Below are 21261 nucleotides of genomic sequence, written 5' to 3'. Positions count from 1 at the left end.
GGCACAGCATTTATACATGTACCTGGGACCGTGTCACATTGAACTGGGGTGGAGCAGCCCCAGCTGGCAGAGGGCCTGGGAGGTCTGCCTCACAGCCCAGGGCTGCTATACCCCAGCTCAATGTGCTGTGGAGTGGCCTGCTGGGGCACGATGGTGCTGCAGTGCAGGGCTAGCTGGCAGGAATCCCCTGCACTGTAGCACCCTTGTGCCCAAGCCAGCCTCGGTCACTGTCTACACATGCGTTTCAGTGCATGTAGCTAGTCCGCTGTAGGATAATACTTGTCCTGGACTGTATTATTCTACAGTGAAGCTAGTTTATTTACTGCACCCTAATATGGGCATACGTGCAGATGGTGACACTTTACTGCAGAGCTAATTAGTCATCTACACAGTAAATTGTACATGTAGATGCACCATCAGTAGTGGATAATTTGCCATCATTTGCATTCCTCTTGGAGTGGCAAATCAGTCAGAGTTTACTTTGTTAGTATGAAGTGTTAGAATTCTAAAATTCCATTAAACTGGCTTAACTAACAAAAGGCAGGTTTGGTATCTGTTAGAGTTTTCCTTTCTTTCAGACTTTTTTCTTAAATGATGCATGCTTAGCCATGTATTCTTTGTTGTTGTTTGTGGGTGGGTTTTTTTTTATTATTAAAGCACAAGGAGTTTTTGGGCTAAAGGAAAGGATTTATATTTACTAGAAAACTGTAGCACTTCTGCATTTTTCCTAGATCTGCTTAATTTCTGCCCATGAATAGGTGTTCATTTCTATTGGCAAGCATGTGTGTGTAATTTCTACTGCTAGAAAAATAGGCTGGAAGTTGAAGCATCCAACTTTCCTGGCTGGAGAGCTACATAGGTGAGCTCTCCAGGCAGGGGACACTAAAAGGCTGCTGCTTAGATCATCAGAGTCCTTAGGGTTGCTTAATGATTAATAGCCTGCTCTTTCCCAGCTTGGGAAGGGAGCAAGCTGTCAATAAGTAGTTTTACAGTGGGGTGCACAGGAAAGTAGAGCCAGGAGCTTCCATGCTTGGTTTTTAATTGCTACCGATGCAGCCAGCTGGGCTGTTGAACTGGGCTGCATAGACTGTGACTTTTAAAAGCTGACGGAGGTAAGGCTCTAGGCTTGGGGAGGCCCCACTTTCCCATACCCCAGCTTTAAATCATTGCCTCTGCAGTCCAGCTTCTGGAACCCCAGTTCTACCTTCCCCCAGCCATGCTGCAGTTTGGCTGCCACCTCCCCCACCTTCCTCCTGTTCAAACTGACAGAGTGTGGGGGGTAGGAGAGAGGCCATTCTCCCTAGTGACAATTGTCCTGGGGCTCTGGGATGGTTCCCACTGCAGGAGAACACCCCTTCTCCTGCCAGTCAGGAATATTTCTAGACAATAAATCCCTTGAATAGCTCTATGCTCTCATTTTGTGCCAGGAAAATGTCTTTTCTACCAGCACAAATGTAATGCTTGTCTGTGGCCTTTCTGTGATTTACTTCTAATGACTGTTCCCCTTAGCAAAAGTCATATTGCTTGGTAGTGCTTAAACATTATTCTCCAAGACAGTGTCCTGCTGTACACACATTTTTTGTTTGTTTCTCTAAATACTAATATAGATGCATTGGGTCTGTTAAAATGGTATTTAATTTTCATATTTTAAAGCCTTGTCTCTCAAGTCATTACTTATTGCAGATATTAATCATTTTAAAAATTCTGACTTCTTGCCTTTTGGCTAAAAAAAAATAAAAAAGTCTCTTCGTTCATGGGTAATATGATGTATATTCTTACACAAGCAGCTGATATATTGCTGTTTGTGTAAGAAGTAAGTTATTAATCTTGTACTAAGACATCTGGGATTTTAATTTTGGTCTCATACCTTAAGAGAAATCTATTGCAATAAAATCACAGGTGATATTTTTGTGTGTGCTGTGTACTGCTAGTTCTTTACATATATGCAGTGGTGTTTTTTTAAAAGCGGACTTGTATATCAGTGATTTTCAACCCTATCTGATTTGGCACCCCTCCATAAATTTTGTAATTGAGCAGTACCCCATTTCCAAGACTGACTTATTTATTACAGTCCTAACCTCTTTGCAGAGGGGCTGGGCAGTGGGGGCAGGACAGTGACCAGGTAGGGAGGTCTCTGAGCCTGCTCTTATCCTCACACCACCCTTTGAAAGATTTCATGGCACCCCAGGGTGCCCCAACCCCCTGGTTGAGAATTAGTATTCTATATGAACAGCAAAACCCACTGATGGCAACCTGGGGCAAATAAAAACACTATTTGTGCAACAAATCATTCAGATATGAGTTGCTTTGAACTGCTTATGTTCCTGGATACTATAGATAGAAGCAGTAGAGAGAGAGGGACTAGGTTGTTTTACAAGGCCTGAGTGCTACTATATACCAAGTCTTTTGAGGTACTTGTATAAGTAAAACATTTTTTAAATTGATCAACTTAACAGTGAAAATATAGATTATAAGACTATAGAAATATGATCACTAGTTCAGCTCCTGGTCATTACTCCTTTGGTAGAACTTGTTGCTTCCAGGTTGTAGCTGGCAGTAGCTGGAAATAATAGCAGTTTCAACTAGTTTAATCCTAGAATATGTGGGTGAAAAGGATGGCTTGGTGAACAAGACTTCAAATCACTGATTTAACGTTTCTGGCATATTAAAGTTTATTTCTTTTTTCTGATTTTGAATCTTGTTTTTTAAAGGGAGTAACCCAAATTGACAATGACCTGAAAGCAAGAGCTTCAGCGTACAATAATCTGAAAGGCAACCTTCAGAACTTGGAAAGAAAGAATGCGTAAGCCATTAAGTTAAGCATAACTTAATTTAGTTATGCTACTAGTTGCATGATACTGTGATCAGAATATTTGTTTCATTAAAACTGAAGTACCTCTTTTTTTCAAGAAAGTTTCTGCTTTATTGTGTGATGAAGTAATTCATATGATATGTTCCTGAGGTTTGAGAAGTTGTTGCATCCTTCTTCCCCCATTCCAAGCCCAAGCTAATCAAATGAGTTAAGCAAGGCATAAAACAGTGTTTCCCAAACTTTTAATACCTGAGGGACACTGTCTTTTTCTGGTTTAAAAATGGTGGCACACTTCACTCATTTACCCAACAAGGTGTGTGTGCATATGTATAATTCATATTTTTCTTTCAAAACATATATTTCATTCCTCTGTCAGAGAAAATCATACTAGTGCAGAGATGTATTATTAAAAAAAAAAAAAAGACACAAAATACATCTTTCTTTAAGCTAAGGTTTAGTCTCCGTACCAGTGGTTCTCAACCTTTTCAGCCTTAAGTTGCCCCTTCGTACTTTTTCTGAACTTCGTAGTACCCCAGCTAAAAATCACAGAGATTGTAGATCTGAATTCAGAAAAAGATATCAAGGGGGGAGGTCCTTGAGGTTAAAAAAAACAAATTAAAATTGAGAATTGCTGATCTAGCTGGTGCCACTTAAGGGTAGTGGGGACAGGTATGTTCTGCTCTTTCCAATGTCTACCTCCCCTTGATCCCTAGTTCTGTACCTCATGGGGAAGAGTAGGCCCTACTGCTGAGGCTGCTCCTGCAGAGTCTCACAAATTGGTGACCATCTCCATGGCCCCTCTTGCCAGCCTCAGGAGTGTGGAGAAGTGGAGGGGGATGAACTAGGCTGCAAAGCCTGGCTCTGCTTGCATGTCTGCTTGCCCACTTGCTTGCAGCAGAGTGCAGAGCTGGGAGCTTGGGTGTGGGGCTAGCATAGGGGTGGTAGAGAAAGGCAGCAATAATGGCAGCAGTTTCCAAGGGAGTATGTACAGGTGCTGTTGGAGTAGCTGGGGCAGGCAGAGGGGGCATTTACCTCCTCACCCAAGTATATTGCAGCATGCCATAGATTCAGAGATGTTAGGGTCGGAAGGGACCTCAATAGATCATCAAGTCCAACCCCCTGCATAGGCAGGAAAGAGTGCTGGGTCCAGATGACCCCAGCTAGATGCTTATCTAACCTCCTCTTGAAGACCCCCAGGGTAGGGGAGAGCACCACCTCCCTTGGGAGCCCGTTCCAGACCTTGGCCACTCGAACTGTGAAGAAGTTCCTCCTAATGTCCAATCTAAATCTGCTCTCTGCTAGCTTGTGGCCGTTATTTCTTGTAACCCCCGGGGGCGCCTTGGTGAATAAATCTTCACCAATTCCCTTCTGTGCCCCCGTGATGAACTTATAGGCAGCCACAAGGTCGCCTCTCAACCTTCTCTTGCGGAGGCTGAAAAGGTCCAGGTTCTCTAGTCTCTCCTCGTAGGGCTTGGTCTGCAGGCCCTTAACCATACGAGTGGCCCTTCTCTGGACCCTCTCCAGGTTATCCGCATCCCTCTTGAATTGCGGCGCCCAAAATTGCACGCAGTACTCCAACTGCGGTCTGACCAGTGCCCGATAGAGGGGGAAGTATCACCTCCTTGGACCTATTCATCATGCATCTGCTGACACGATAAAGTGCCATTAGCTTTTCTGATGGCTTCATCACACTGCCGACTCATGTTCATCTTAGAGTCCACTAGGACTCCAAGATCCCTTTCCACTTCTGTGCCACCCAGCAGGTCATTTCCTAGGCTGTAGGTGTGCTGGACATTTTTCCTCCCTAGGAGCAGCACTTTGCATTTCTCCTTGTTGAACTGCATTCTGTTGTTTTCTGCCCACTTGTCTAACCTGTCCAGGTCTGCTTGCAGCTGTTCCCTGCCCTCCAGCGTGTCCACTTCTCCCCATAGTTTTGTGTCATCTGCAAACTTGGACAGAGTACACTTCACTCCCTCGTCCAAGTCGCTGATGAAGATGTTAAAGAGTATCAGTCCAAGGACCGAGCCCTGCGGGACCCCACTGCCCACACCCTTCCAGGTTGAAACCAACCCATCCACCACGACTCTCTGGGTGCGACCCTCCAGCCAATTCACCACCCACCGGACTGTGTAGTCATCCAAGTCACAGCCTCTTAACTTGTTCACCAGTATGGGGTGGGATACCGTATCGAAGGCCTTCCTGAAGTCTAAGTATACGACATCCACCCCTCCTCCTGTGTCCAGGCGTTTCGTAACCTGGTCATAGAAAGAGACTAGGTTGGTCAGGCACGATCTGCCCGCCACAAACCCGTGCTGGTTTCGCCTCAGCATAATTTGCCCTGCCGGGCTCTCACAAATGTGAGCCTTGATAATTTTTTCAAAGACTTTGCCAAGGATGGAGGTGAGACTGACTGGCCTATAGTTGCCCGGGTCCTCCTTCCTCCCCTTTTTGAAAATGGGGACTACATTGGCCCTTTTCCAGTCCTCTGGGACTTGGCCCGTGCGCCATGAGCGTTCAAATATTCCCGCCAGTGGCTCTGCAATGATGTCGGCCAGTGCCTTCAGCACCCTCGGATGGAGCTCATCTGGGCCTGCCAACTTAAAGGCATCCAGTTCTTCCAAGCGACTCTGTACCATCTCAGGAGCTACACATGGAAGTCTGGCGCCTTGCTGCTGCCTCTCTACAACCCCAGTGAGAGACTTGTCTTGCCACTCACTTAAGAACACTGAGGCAAAGAACTCATTGAGGAGCTCAGCCCTGTCCCCCCTGTCCGTCACCAATTGTTTCTGCCCATTTAGCAGGGGTCCTATTCCTCCTTGGGCCTTCCTTTTACTTCCTATATATCTGAAAAACAATTTCTTGTTGTCCTTTACTTGGGTTGCCATCCTCAGCTCCATGGTAGCTTTGGCCCGTCTAACTGCCTCCCTACAAGCACGAGCAGAGGAGGTATATTCGTCTTTGGTGATCTCTCCCTGTTTCCACTTTTTATGTGCTCCCCTTTTGGCCCTTAGGCTGCCGTGGATTTCTGCGGTCAGCCAGGGAAGCCCCCTGGCCCCTTTCCCTCCTTCACCTCGCACGGGAATCGTCTCACTTTGTGCCCGAAGGATCATTTCCTTAAGGCACAGCCACCCTTCTTGGGCTCCCATCCCTTCAAAACTCCTACTCTGCAGTGCGTCCTTGACTAATCGCCTGAGTTCATTGAGATCACCTTTCCTAAAGTCTAGCACTTTCACCCTACTAGTTACCTTACCCACTCGACGTCTTATGGTGAATTCTATTATTAGGTGATCACTGTCCCCCAGATGGCTACTGATCTGTAGGTCCCCTACCATGTCATCCCCCAGTGCCAATACCAGATCCAGTATGGCATTCCCCCTAGTGGGACCGTGTACCTCCTGTGTCAGGTGGAGGTCCTGTACACAGGTTAGAAACCTGCGTGAGCGGTGGGACTTTGCCGTCTGTGTCTCCCAGCAGATGTCTGGGTAGTTTAGGTCCCCCATGACTACCGCCTCTTTAGCTTTTATGGTCTCCGTGAGCTGCCTGTTTATGCCATTTGGGAGTCACTGGCATAAACAGCTATTTGGATGGGTGGGGATAAAACTCTTAATGCCAACAAGGACATACTTGCTTTAAGCAAAGGTAACATTCTTCCCTTTCCCTTGAGGCTGATGCAACCCTTCCTTCAGAGTGCTTGGGAATGTAGGCCTGTAGCTGTGGTTCATAGATCTGAATATAAGACTAAAGGCAGAAGCTATTTGGATAATTAGGCTCCAAAATCTCATTGGCAATCAAGAAAATGTTAAAATTATAATTGCTGCATGGCTTTGTAGAGTTAGAAGACAATGTAGGACCCTACACATGTAGGCTGTACATGGACACTCTAAGGTCTCCTCTACACATGCAGGTAAAAATATGATAGAATCTAATGCACAGTCCCACACAGTTGCATACATGCGTTGCAAGAGGCATGATTGTGGGATCATACATTGGATCCCATCACATCTTGTTGCCAGCCCCAGATTCCCCCTGCACTGGCAAGAAGCAAGCTCTGGTGGCTAGCAGCCCCTTCAGCTGAAGGGCCTCCCAGCTATGGGGGCACACTGCTTTGCGTATTTGGGAGATTGTAGTGGCTGTGGTCTCCCAGCCATGGGGGCAAGCCATGCACCCCCTTGCCTGGGAGACTGCAGTCACACCTCATAGCTGTTAGGAACCAGAGTCCCGCGGCTAACGAGCACCGTGAGGGCTGAGTGTCCCCCTGTGCCTGCAGGACTACCAGCCCTGGCTGGGCATGGTGCATCCCTGCGGCTGGGAGCCCGGTCAGCTGATAGACCTTATTACGCATGCAAATCAAAGCTACATAGCAACCAGCTATAAAGTTAGCATGCTTTTTGAAGGTCTAACTTTATAGCAGGTTAGACCTCTTTATGGTGTGATAGGTTCTTTCCATATGCAGCTGTTCTCAGTTTAATTGTGGAATAGTTGTAATATGTAGAGAAGGTCTAAGTCATACAAGTAGTCATACAGGCTACATTAGCCTGAGACAAAATAATTGTGAAATTTCCACACAGTACTGTGGTAAGAATAGGCAGGACCCCATGCGTGGTACCTGGATCCATACAAAGTTGTAAGATTGTAAAGCATTATTAAACAGTGACTTCAGCCTGCAATGTACAGTTGCTTCTGTGGAGAATATTCAATAGCACTAGAGGTCTTTTACAAGAGTCTATAGTATGGGGTGATCATCTCTTTCAGTGCATCTCTCTATCCACACACCCACACGCCCATTTTTAACCTCTCTTCCCTAAATCGTTTTTGAACCCTAGTCACCAAGGTGCTTTTGAAAATTATACCCTTCATCCCAACACAGAATGAGCAGGATCTTCAGCTAATAGCAGTGACAACAAAGATGCTGATAAGATGTCTTATAAACAATGTGCATGTTAAAACTATAGTTACAGAAAGGAATAAGTGTGTTCTGCATAATTGCCACTTGTTTTAGAACCCCCCCCCCCCCCCAAACACATTAACCAAGCCCTAAAATTTATCAGGACTGCGTTTAAGATTTAAACTGTGCACTTATAATGGCTGCCTTTTGTTTCCTTACAGAGGAAGCTTACTAACTAGAAGTCTAGCTGACATTGTGAAGAAAGAGGACTTTGTACTTGATTCAGAATACTTGATCACATTGTTAGTGGTTGTACCCAAGTAAGTCATTTTTTTTGTAACCAAATATTGCAGAACTTTACTTGTTTTATTTAATGTATAAATCTGGTGACAGGAAAGGTGTTGTGAATGCTCTTTGCCAATTCTGTGCGTGTGATTCATTCAATTTCTACCTTGAATTACGCAGCAGCATTAAAATTGAGTTCTAACTTGTTTTGTGTAGGTTAAATTACAGTGACTGGGTTAAGCAATACGAAACACTAACGGACATGATAGTCCCAAGATCCAGCAAGTAAGTAGCTTTTTTATGACTTGTTTGATCTAACCTCTGCAGATATTCTTGCACATTCTAGAAGCATAGCTTTGAGTTGGAATGGTGGCATAAATCAGCCAGTTGCCTGACAGTTTACATGGCGGGTGCAAAAAGCCTAAGTCACTGTGCTTGCTTGGAGACATTTTAATGCTTATGCTACTAGAAGGTTAATTCCTAAAGTTGCATTGTATTTGGATGTTCACTGAGCTCCTTTTAGAGCAGTGGTATTCAAACTGTGTTCCACTGAACCCTGGGGTTCTGCAGTACTGTCAGGGGTTCCACGAAGAGACTGCGGGTAATGGTGGAGCAGGCTCAGAGGCAGTGTGCTGCCACTTCTTCAATTTTTAGGATACAGCTAGAGATTCCATGGCAGAAGTGATGTTGAAGGGTTTTGTGACTTCAGGAAGTTTGAAAACCACTGCTTTAGCATGCTCTTCGCTGGCACAGATAAGACCTGTATTCCTAGTCCACTGATCTCTCTGCAACTCCTGTGCTTCAGCATTTATTTCCTTTCACCGGCAATATAAATGAGGATGCTAAAAGCCACATTTGTTTCACACATTAAAGTTAAACGCTGGTTTACTATCCAAGAACACATATAGTTTTAAACTGCAGAATATTAGGTTTACTCAAGAAAGCATTTGTTGAATATGTGAACTGCAAACAGATCATTTATTGGTAAAAGATGATGAAAGTGCTTCTAAAATTGTTATGCTAAGAGGTGTGGCTACAGAACAACACTGTTGCACCTATTAATAGACAGTGAACTTGATCTTGTTAGTTAAGTAACCACAGATGAAAATTTTGACTACAGTACTTCAGAGAGACAATGGTCCAAACCTGTGACTGCTTAACACTTCTTCCTCTCCTCCCCCCCACCACCTTTTATCCAGTGTTTTGTTTGAGGACCAAGATAGCTACCTCTGCAGTGTCACCTTGTTCAAGAAGGCAATGGATGAATTTAAACACAAAGCAAGGGAAAGCAAGTAAGAGTTTGGGTTTTTTTCTCTAGCTTGCTTTTGTATTTTAAAAGCCATCTAGACAGCTGCTGGAAATTTTTACTCTTCAAATGTAGGTTTATGGTTCGTGATTTCCAGTATAATGAAGAAGAGATGAAAGCAGACAAAGAAGAAATGAACAGGCTGTCTACTGACAAAAAAAAACAGTTTGTAAGTTTACATACACTAAATATTTTCCTTTGGAAAGGCTAGAACTGAGCATTTAAGCACCAAGGGTAAGTACAGACATTTGGGGAGGTTAAATTGGGTTCAAAATGGCCTCCTGATTTAAACTTGGCTAGTCCAGTGCTAACCTTATTCTCACAGACCTGGTCTCGGTGACCAGCAGTCAGTCTAAACCTGTAACTGTACAAAAGTTCCATGCACCCCAACCAGTCTAAAAATTGCAGAACATGGTTTCAGATAAACCTGGATCTATGTAGTATCAGACTTAATCGATTTAAGTCAAACCAGTGCATGGAACTTCTGTCCGCTGGCCCCAGCCCCAGGGCTGCTCTTTTCACTACCCCCCCCCCTTTGCACTGATTTATTTTTTGCCCACCTCTTGTCCTTCTGGCCCCTGACCAGCCAACCCTTTTAACCCCCATGCCACAAGCCGCTCTGGCTACATCCACTTCTATCAGCGTCCACTGCTGCCAGAGCTGAGCAAGTAACCCCTGGTGGGGGGAAGGGCAGGATGGATGGGGCTTTAGGCTCACTGTGAGTGACCCCGCCCTGCCTACAGGTCGTGCCTTCCTGGTGGACACCTGATTCCCTTCCAGGTTGCTGGACACCGCCCCCCTCCCCCCCCACCTCAGCCCCCTGGCTAGCCCCCCATCCTGCCTTACCTGCTATTGGGCAGCCATTTCGAATAGATTTAACCTCCCTCTATAGCCCCCAAATGTCTGTACTTAGCCAGATAGGTCACTACCGGGTTCCTCTTCAGACAAGGAAGTAAAACAGGAAGATTCACAGAGTTAACAGTAGCCTAATTTTGATTTTCAACATAGTCAATAACAATTGTTGAAAGCAAGGATCTACTTTAATTACCTGTAGACTGTTAAATGTGTTGAAGTTGAATAAAATAAGCAAAATGATGTGTCAGACGAAAAGGACTCTAATAGCTGTTTCTCTACTCATCCAAGAAGTATAGTGAATTAGGGCTGTTAAGTGAAGTTAGTTGCTGTAATTTTTTTTGTCAAAACAAGTGCTAGAGAGTGGGGGGGTTGGGGAAGTGTATGGGATGCTGATGGTGCCCCCTCTAATTTGGCATCTGAGGCTCCTGCTCCATTCTCCTTTGCCTAGTTATGCTGCTTACTGGGCCTGATTCGTAGCTGTATTTGAGACAGGAGAGTGGAGAAGATGTGAAGATGGGTCCTGTGCCCCCCGGTGTGTGTTTGTTTTTGAAGCTCCTCTGTGGTGGGCTAGTCTGAACTGTGGCTACTTCCAGCAAACCAAGGGAACCATCCTAGTAGTTAGAGGTTATTGGAGGACCACAATTCTGTTACCATCTCAACTACACCAACAGCTAGAAGGAAAACAACAGAAGCTACTCTGGCTGATCTCCATCTACCCAGAGATCTCCCATGCAAAGAGAATCACCTTTAAAGGTGCAGTTGGTTTAGTGTAGGGCTGCTTCATTCAAGGGGAGCAAAACAAAGTAGATGAGGGGTGACTGAGGATTGGTGCTATAATTTTCAGTGTTAAGTGATTTTTCTGTGGACTGACAACGCAGAATAAGTTTGAATTTCTTTTTAGATGCTTTGTATTCTTGGGCATGTGCAGTCATGGTGAATGTAGCTGCTTTGCTTACAAAATGTGAGGTTATCTGGATTTACAACTGCTGAAAAGTTGCACTAGAAAGTTTATATCAGTGCAAATAGTCATCATTGTCTTGAAATTGGAACTGATCAAATAATCATGAGGAACTTGTTTGACTTTTTTTTTCAATTCACTGGCAAGTTGTTTAAACACCTAATGCAAATCATAGAACAGTATCTTCTTAAATTTAATAAAGCTGAATCTCTCTTCTTGAATGCTTATGATGAGTAACTGCCTTTTTCTTCTCATTCCTTCCCTCTGCAGGGGCCTCTAGTTCGGTGGCTAAAAGTGAATTTCAGTGAAGCCTTTATTGCATGGATTCATGTGAAAGCATTAAGAGTTTTTGTTGAATCTGTTTTAAGGTAAAGAAACCTGCAGTTCTGCCAAGATTTTGTACATCTAGATGCAGCACGTAGGCAGTGGAGCATTTTACTCTGTATACTTGTGATTTATCTCATTCTGCAGCAGCTGTGGATGTTCTTTTTCTCCGGTGCTTTAAGAATTGTGGGTTTCTCATATACTGTATCTAGGGTACCTAGCTGACTCTTGCTGGCTTGCAAAAGAGAGATTCTTATATGCAGGGGTATCAAACTTATGGCCTACAGGCGGGATCCAGCACATAGATCACTGGACTGACTCCATACACTGGCTCTGGCCCCACATGCTGCGTGTAGTATGTGGGCTGGACCCAGCATCAAGCACCCTACATGTAACATGAGTCAGCCTGAGGTATGCAGTGCCCCATTGAACTGGTCTTGTGCGTTGGCCCTGGGGCCAGTTCAGATTGGGCCATGCTGAAACCAATGTGAAGGGCTAGTCTGGTGGGGCGTGGCATGCACCACATGCTCTGTGTTTGGCCTTCTGTTCTGTGAACAGCACACGCAGCTAGTTTAGCCCTGCACACTGTGCACAGAATGCATTGGCCCAGGGACTAGTGATACACACAGTGGTGTGTATAGCATGCAGTGCATGCACTGCCTGCAGCTGGATGCAGCAGCACCACACAGTATGGGATATGGGTACAGACTACATGTGGCACTCCCGGACTGCCCCCTGTGTTGCCTGCAGCACTGGGTCCAGCCCACACATCGTAGACTGCACATGCGCCATGTGCTGTGTGCACAGCAAGCCCTGGGGCTGATGCGGGCTCCATGCAATGCACAGTTTGGACCTGGTGCCACAGATGTTGCACAGGGGGTTCAGCCCTGGTCTGGCCCAACAGCTGTCATTCAGCGGACAGGGCCAGATGAGTTTGACATTCCTGCTTCCATGCAAAGAGTAAAAATGATATTTTATTTTTTAAGGTAGAAGGAAAGTAATGTTTGTGTTCAACTTGGCTTATTTGGTAGTAAAACTGTTTCAACTTTGGGAGGTACAATCCAAGACTCTTTGGACCTGCTCCAGTAGAACTTTTTTCTTTATTGGTGTAGGGGTGGACCAATTCAGATTTTCTTGGCCGATGGCAATAGCCAATGATTAACCAACCATATCAGCTGATGCTGATCCAATAACTGATGTCTAGTAATAAGGCAAGGCATTTTAAACTACTGACACAAACCTTTTTTTGTTTGTTTTGCATTTATCTCTCAGACACGCACATGCCTGCCTGCCTCCTACCTGCTCCTGCCTTCGTTGAGGAAGGCGGTGACCGCCTTATTCCCATGCACATTGCCCCTTCACCTATGGCTCCTACCTGTAATCTCGCTCCCCATGCAGCCCATGCTACTGTCCTGGGCAGGCAGGCTGGACCCTTGTGCAGGGAACAATGCCAGGCATGTTTGGAACCCCAGAGCACGCCACTGCCTCAGTGCTGGGAGGTCCTGTGCAGCAAAGCTCCCATGGCTGCCAGTGACCCAAGCCCCTTTTGCAAAGGCACCCATTGCCCAGCTGAGCAGAATGTCCTTGCACAGTACCTTACCTACCCTGCCTGTGCCCAGCCCAGTGTCTCTGCAGCAGCCTCTTACCCTGCTGCACATGTGATGTTGCCATGGCAGGGACAGCAGCAGCAGCTATTGCCCCTTGGTTGCTGAGTGCAGTGCCCTGTGACAACTCCCCATCGCCCCCTCCCTCTTCTCACCAGAACCTGTAGTCTGGTGTGATCTTAGGCTGGCAGCTAGGCATGGGGATCGGACTATGCTCGCCAGGGTACTCCGGGCATGTGGCTGTGATTATCAGCTAGAACAACCAAGAAAAGTCAGTAGCCGATAACATTATTTCTCCTTTTTATCAGTGTTGATCAAATAGCCGATATATCGGTGCACACCTACTTCACAGTATTTCTCTATTTTTTTTTAATTTTCCCCTTCCAAGTGGCTGCCATTTCTCCTTGTATCATGCTTTCCTTTTAATCAGAAGGAAGCAAAAAATGGGGGGGGGGGTTGTTTTTTTTTTAATTCTGCAAAGAAACTGGAATGCTTTGTAATATACTGTAGAAACATTTTGATTTGCAGTGGGAATCTTCTGACTGACCACTTTATTCCAGAAACATTTTTTTAGGTGTCTTAGTACTGTTTTTACTGCAAAATGAGTCCAGAATCAGAAAATAATGTGATCTTTGTCACAGCTGCTACAGACTTCTTATTTTAGGCCTAGTCTACACCGTAGGCTTGACTGACACAACTCCAGTGCCTGCATACTGAAAGTCTCTCTGGGTTGGTGAAACTCTCCACTCTGCCAGCAATGTTATTCCACCTCTGCAGAAAGGAGGAAGGTTTCTGCTGTTGCAGGGCATTTTGCTGAAGGCATATGAAGACCCCTATCCAGTTTCCAGTCAGCTGCCATGGTCCGTTGTAATGTCTTCCCAGAGTGTCCTCTGAACTCTGAGCAAAGCTGCTACAATGTGCTTACATGTGCAGGTTCTTGCTGCCAGTCCAGTAAGTGTAGCCATTGAATTGGAAGACTAGCTGGCATGACCAGTGAGAGGCGACTTAGGTGAAAAATGTGCTTGGAAGGACAAAAAAAGTAGAAGCAATTTCATCTTAAGATTAAAAGCGAATGGGTGCTTTATGGTAAGGAACTAGAAGCTCCTAGCAATGAGTGTCTCCAGCAAGAGGGCAGTTGGAATGCACCTTCCGTATTAAGATTGAATTGACTGTTATGCCAGTTTAAAGTCTAATTGTGCCTTATGGCTTTTTTTTCTTCTGCTTGCTCTCAGGTATGGTTTACCAGTTAACTTCCAGGCAATGCTCCTTCAACCCAATAAAAAAACAATGAAGAAACTGAGAGAGGTGTTGTATGACTTGTACAAACACCTTGATAGCAGTGCAGCAGCAATCATTGATGTAAGTGTTTCTGTAACTGGTGCTTACGGTGTTCATCTGCCCCACTCACATTTAATCTAATGTTACTTAAACTTTTTTTATTTAAACCAAGGGAGGACAGTAATTGTCACAGGATACATGTTTAATCCTCTAGAATGTCCCTAAGGAAATGGAGATTTCTAGGCTTTTTTGACTGCTGCCTAACATGAAATAGGATCCAGAGGCTTCCTCAGTAGTAATAAAAGATGTTGCAAGAGCTAGATTCTTAAACTCTCCTGCTCTCCTTTGCTCTCCTTCAGGGAAGAGAAGTATTTAGTCATATACAGCATTAATGCAGAGCAGGACTGTCCACCTAAGCACCTGAACACCCCAGAGGCGGCACACCCATGGGCTGCATCAGTGAGAACCATGGGATTGCCCTGGGCTGCGTGCATACCTCCCTTCCATCTTGCTAGTATGAGTCCTGTCATCAGCCCCCCACCCCTGCTTTTGCTGCACCATGTAAGAAGGCCCCCTACACCAGTGTAGAAAATGCTTGCTTTTCCATCCCTGGTGTACTTCACATCTGCTTCCCTTCCTCCCCCCCCCCCCGGCATTGTACTGCACAGCCCCATGGCCCCGAGCTCACTTTTAGCTCTACTGGGCATGCCCTACTGCACTGCCCCATCCCATGGAGCAAGCAGCAAAAGCTGGAGGACAGAGGGGGAGCCTGGAGACTCCAGCTGGAACAGAGCCCAGGGGCCACAACTTAACCCTGCACAAGTCACATGTGGCCTACAGGCCACCAGTTGGACAGCCATGGTACAAAGGAATTCTTCAGGCACTTTGACTAGGTTTTTGCAAAGGAGGACATCAACTGAGGAGCTCTCACTCAATACCTGGGGGGTGCTGTGGGCCCAATACACTTCGTACAGTTTGTGAAGCAACTGCTCAGGACTATTACAGAATGACGCAGTAGGAAGCAGTTTCAGAAATGTGCCAAATCCAGCAGGTCAGTGGAAGGGTGCCTTAGCCTAATTTTAAGCTAAAATTTTCTAGTTGTTCATTTTGTACTTTTTGAGCAAAAAAAGAAGATACAGGATTTGCTATCTCTGAGGGATTGCTTTTTGATAAAAACAAAACAAAAAACCCCTTCTGCAATTATGCATGGGATGGATGTGTTTATAATTACCCTTCTACTGCCTTCGGAGGTCATTAAAAGCCACACTTGAAGTATTTTGGCAGGGAGACTTTCATTGATGCTGTCTATATTGGACTTATTCTGTCTTGTCCTCTGTTGCTTGTGACAAACAGTTGAAAATAAACATACGTCTTAAGAGGCAAAACATAAATGAAATGCAGAGTCCTGCCAAAAATAAGGAACTTGGTGGGGAGAAAAATCTCAGGGAATGAGAACATCCTATTTAGTTCTACAGATTAGGTGAATGGGACTAGTGAACCTCTTTGGTCAGAATCCAGTCCTTGCTATTGTAGGTAATCATGTCTCATCATCCCTTTCATAAAAACTGTCATGTTCTATCTTGGGAGTAGTGGAGCCAAGCAACCCATGGGAAAGCTGTGCACAACTTTCTCTCCTTTGGTTATAAAACTTTGTTTAACTTCAAGATGAAGTTTAATTCATGGCTGTTTTATACCTATTTGCTTTGATGGTAACATTGTCCTTAAGCTGTGTTTTTTATTATGATTTTTTAAACAGATTTTTCCCTTTCTTAGTATTTGACCTCTCTTTCCTGCCCCTTCCCTGCTCTTTTTCTAGAGAGCAGTTATATTACTGCTAAGGAGTTTTGCTAGGCTTAATTTAAGTTAAGGCATTTTAGTCCCCCCTCCATGAGAGGCTTTCCAGTCCCCTGATTATCCTAGTAGCCCTTCTTAGCACCTGTTGCAGTTCATTTTGAACATGGATGATTTGAAGTATGCATAGTATCCTCACTGGTGCCTTGTATAATGGCATAAATTGGTGGTTCTCAACTTTTTTAGACTTTAGGCACCCCTCAAAATGCCAGCTCTTGGTTGGGAGTGTGGAGAACACAAAACAGTAGACTCTTCCCTGTGCCTGAAGAAAGGCGTTTGTTCCCAAAAGCTTGCAAAGAACAACTTTTCCAACTATTTAGTTGGTGTAATAAAAGATGTCACATTTACTCAAAGAACTTTGTCTGCCAGCTCTTGATATTCACCCATTGTTTGACTTCAGAAAAATAGTGGAGAAATTCTTGTTACAAAGAACTTAAAACACAACAGAGCAGAAAGTGAATTCCTACATGAAATCTCTGGATTTATCTTGTGAATAGTGTTTACCCATCTAACAGTGCTAACATGTACAGGACCCTGGAAAACCCTTGATTTAATATGCTGGATTTATTCTGTAAATGTCTCAAAGAATCTTAAAGCACCTCAAGGTGTCCCAGCACCCTGGTTCAGAATCACTGGCATAAATACTTCTCTTTCCAGATGCCCCCTTCGGATCACCTGTGCTATTTCACAGATACATTATGTTGGTGGTTATTAATTAATCACAGGATGATTAAGTTTATGTAGGGCTTTTTGCTACTCTGTCACTTCCAACTGCTGCATTCCCAGTTCATATCAGAAATTCCTTTTATTGCTTCCCAAGTGCATGACCTTGCACTATTGAATTTTGTCCCACTTCTACATTTCTAAGTGATCCAGTTATCCTTGTGTGATGTCCTGATTTTTTTTCTGTATTGACAGTGCTTTCCAATGTTGGGTTATCTGTTGACTATATCAGAATATCTGTATTTGTTTGTACTGATACTATTAATGGAAGTCTTAAGCAGGATTGATCCCAATGCACATCCTTAAAGAACCCAATGTTTTCTTTTAGCCTGTTTCTTACTCACTTCACAGTTGTATCAATCCCCATTTTCTCCAGCTCTGCTGCTAACTTTTCATGCAGCATATTCAATACTTTATTGAAGTCCAGAAGGATGAGATCTACCACATTTCCCTTGTCCTGAAAAAACTTTGATAAGATATTGGATAAGTCTGGCATGATCTACCTTTGGTAAACTTACATTGCATTTTGTTTTCTATCTCTAGATTTTTATCCTTTTCTTAACTTTTGCACGCTGCTCAGTTCATGTCTGATTAACAAAAACATTTGTTTCCAGGATCACTATATTCCCCTTATAAATAACAAAAATTGCTCTTCTACAATAACATGGTCCTATCCCTGGCTTGATAGAATTATTAAAAATACTCGTTACTCATCCTGTATCTTCCAACAAACTTCCAGCATTTTGAAACAGTTGAATTTTTCCTCAAAGTACAATTTCAATTTCCTGCAAATTTAAAAAATATAATAGCTTAGTCAAATAAATGAAGGTTAGATTTGTTCATTTCCTTTCCTGTGCTACCTTTTCAGATTCTCCTTTGCATTTCAACACTTGAAAATATATTTAAGAAAAAACATATTGCTAAATATTATTAACTTAGGGAAAATAGTTCAGTACAGAATTGTGTAGGTGAATAGTATTAATGCATGGAAATTATTTAAATGCTACAGTAGAGAGAAAGGAAATAACTGCAGTTTTTGCCTCGGGTGGTATTATGGTAACAACAGTCACTTCATATGAAATGGCGTATTCTTTACTTGCAAACTTACCATGATTTCAAAGGGAGATTTTTTTTCCTGCTGACTTTTCATTTTAGGAAGTTTTGATATGATAACTCAATTACTTTTTTTCCCATTATGCTTTCTAGCTCTGTAATCTTTGTCAAAGTTTTTAAAATTCAAATCAGCATGAATAAAATTTGAGGTATTGCATGAGATTAATGCACCTTAAATGTTTGTTTGAACATGTCATCTTCTGAGAAACTGGTCAATTATATTGTAAAAGTTTAGTAATCTCTCCCTCTCCCCCTTTTTTTCTTTTTTAAATATATTCCACAGGCAACTATGGATATTCCAGGCTTAAACCTCAGTCAACAGGAATACTACCCATACGTGTACTACAAGATCGATTGCAATTTGTTGGAATTCAAGTAAACGGTTCCATACCCTGACAATTCTGTCCATAGTGTTGGTGTAAACAGAAGTGAGATAGAAGTATCCTTGTACTTCAAACTCTCTTAATCCTATGCTTGCTTCATTTTCCCTTGACTTAGATGAATATTTCCTATAGTGGTCCATCTCTTGACATTTTCTTTTAAAGAAAAGTTTAGGTATTGCTTTTAATTGATCAGGGCTGTAAATGTATATTGAGAGAATCAGAGTATTTATATAAACAGAGGCATTTATTTAAAGAAAAGGGTCATTCCTCTTTCATATGGTGATCTGTATTAATTCCATTTACCATTGTTCATAAAAAGCCTTGTTTACAGAGAAGGATAGTGTAAACATTTATGCCATTTTGTTCACTTGATTTAGTAGATACAAAGGTGTAAACATTGTTGAATTGTGATGTAAAGTATGTGAGATTGATATGATCTGTGCTTTCTGAATGTTTTAAATTACAATCCATAAGCACTGTCAACATCCACAGGAAAAATAAAATACCTGTGCAAATGTATTGTCTGTCTTATTGTAATACATATAACCATAGAACCTGTAAGTAGTATAGCTAATATAAAGATTATTGATATGTGCTGCATATAATGCTATGGAACTGCAGTTTGAGTTTAATGCAAGTACTTGATGCAAGGCAAAATAAAAACTTGCATTGTGAGGAAATACTTGAGCAGATTTTACTTGTCTAACAAAGTTCTATTTGTGACTATATACAACTGCTCTGAAAGGGCCACAGTTGCAACTTAACTCTTGGAAGTGTCAGGAGAGACTGAAACTGCTCGTGTCTGGTATTTATACATAGATTATTTTGTGGTCATGGGAAACCTCCAGCCACTTCTATAAAATAGCACCCAATTGTTGTGAAGGACCTTGTCTTCCTCCAACGTCTAAAGCAGTATGGTATCTCCTCTTTATTGCCTTTGGGAAAGGGTTCATGGTTTCCAAATGTTTCCGTATATGGTTTTGTATAGAAACTGCTGTTTTCAATTACTAATTCAGTACCAATGGAGGCAGGCAGGAGTATTGAGCTTACAGCACTAAAGCTTATTGTCACTGAGGGGAAAAAAAATTATCCACAAATTAACTTTGGTAAATCCAGTATCTGTCTCTAGTGTTGCAGTTTTGAGGATTTTTTTTTCTTTTTAATTCTCCTTCACTAGAAAACACTAATGATCTGGATCCAAGTAAGAGGTATAAGGGAAGGTAGGTCAATTGCATGGTTAGAGTGTCTTTTACATGTGCTCCAAAGGTGGGAACCGAGGGCATTTTAATTAAAGTGGCTCCAAGAGCAGCTATAGTTAAAGCGTTTTCAGTATCCCTGCGCTTCAGACTAGCGGCAGGAAATGAGCTTTAGTTAAAGCATCCCCACCAGCATTTTTAAGTGCAGGGACCCTGAATACACAAGATGTGGAGGTTGCTGGAGTGCACCAATTAGCACACTCCAGCAGACTCCATGTAACCAGAGCACCATCCCCACGTACATGTCTATAGGCACCCTTATAGCTGAGTAGGCTCTCTCTAACAGATGTTGGGCAGACTTGTCAGGGATTCAGTTTAAAAAGAAATGGGCATTGAAATTCCTAGTCCACTAGGAGTGAGTACTGGCTTTGAATATGTGCACTTCTGAGAAATCATAAAGCAGCAGTGCTTCACATCAGGCCAGATGCAAAGAAAGCTCACTCCTGGCACTAAGAATACAGTTTTTATTTTGTATAGTTTCTGGTATATATTGTATTGCATCCATTATGCGCAGAATGATTTAAACCAGTCAGGGAGTCATGTGTCTTAGCCTTCAGATCCCTCAAGTTTTTGTGATGGTTTCTCACAAGGAAGAAACTACCCCAAAGAAGTGATAAGTAGATGGTTTGTTGTTCAGATTGAGAGAACTTTGTCTCCCCTCCATCCCTCATCTGCTGATGTCAGTATGAGCGTTTGTTTCATGTACTGAGCATGTTTGTTTCTTGTTGAATACAAGAGTGAGTTTGGCACAGTTGCCACCCCTTTTGACTTGACTAGGTAGCTAAATTGGTGATGGAGTCAGGTGTCTGCAGTCTTGTTTTTATAAACATGTTTCTTTTCCTGAACGTAGTACAAAATTAGGTCTAGTGTCTTTGCTTGCAGTTCTAAATTCTTTCAACCAGTGTTTGCCCAACAAGCTTTCTCTAGGTTTTTTTCAGGGCCATGCTTCCAAGTGTTTGTCCAGGCTGTGTCCTGGGATTTCTGCTGCCTTGTCTCCTTCTGTGGTAACTTCCCTGTATCTCTTGCAAGGTACACAGCTCTATTAAAACAATATGCATTGAACCTCCACATAATTTAAACTACTTAGCAGCTGAGGGAAGATGAAGTGAACTTGATTTGTGAAAGCTTGTGACATATGTATCTTACTTTAGTCTGTAAAGGTGCATGTCTATCCTGCCTTCAGACTTCAGATTACCACAGCTATCTACTTCTCCCAACCACGCTAACCACTAAACCAGCTGTAATCATTTTCATTCTTTTTTTATTTCGCCCCTGGGTTCAAAATGCCCTCCAAACTCCAGCTGCAAAGCTGACTTAATTTATTTCTCTCTCTTTAAAGACTCAATTCTTCCATAATGCTTAAAGGTGAGACAACAGCTGTTTATATATGAGTTCTTCCCCTTCTCCATCACTTGTTGCATCTTTTTCTAAAGTTAGGCTTTAAAGCTATTAATGTAATATATATATATATACAATAGATATTAGTTAGTTGATAAAGGTGCATAATCTACCATGTCTCCTTGGTAATATTGGGCCAGCAGAGACTCGGATCACCATGATAAGATGTAGCTTGGATATGTACAGGAACCTGAAGGCTTCCTTATCTTCATCTTTCTTTACTTTGGAAT

General features: G+C 43.1%; 1 protein-coding gene across 3 annotated transcripts in view; it reads left to right on the top strand.

Moving 5' to 3' along the window:
- Positions 1 to 18896, top strand: part of ATP6V1C1 (ATPase H+ transporting V1 subunit C1) — a 37717-nt gene extending 18821 nt beyond the window's left edge. For all 3 annotated transcript variants that reach the window (XM_059723830.1, XM_059723829.1, XM_059723828.1), the window contains 8 exons: positions 2712 to 2803; positions 7919 to 8017; positions 8199 to 8267; positions 9182 to 9274; positions 9364 to 9457; positions 11372 to 11469; positions 14262 to 14388; positions 18278 to 18896. In XM_059723830.1, the coding sequence (XP_059579813.1) occupies positions 2712 to 2803; positions 7919 to 8017; positions 8199 to 8267; positions 9182 to 9274; positions 9364 to 9457; positions 11372 to 11469; positions 14262 to 14388; positions 18278 to 18373 (768 nt within the window). In that variant the 3' untranslated portion in view covers positions 18374 to 18896. The remainder of the gene's footprint in view (positions 1 to 2711; positions 2804 to 7918; positions 8018 to 8198; positions 8268 to 9181; positions 9275 to 9363; positions 9458 to 11371; positions 11470 to 14261; positions 14389 to 18277) is intronic.
- Positions 18897 to 21261: the final 2365 nt, after the last annotated feature.

The sequence above is a fragment of the Alligator mississippiensis genome, chromosome 3 (assembly GCF_030867095.1).
Source record: "Alligator mississippiensis isolate rAllMis1 chromosome 3, rAllMis1, whole genome shotgun sequence".
Classification (NCBI taxonomy): Eukaryota; Metazoa; Chordata; order Crocodylia; family Alligatoridae; genus Alligator; species Alligator mississippiensis.
The sequence above is the reverse complement of the archived record's forward strand: the minus strand, read 5'-3'. Positions and strand labels throughout refer to the sequence as shown.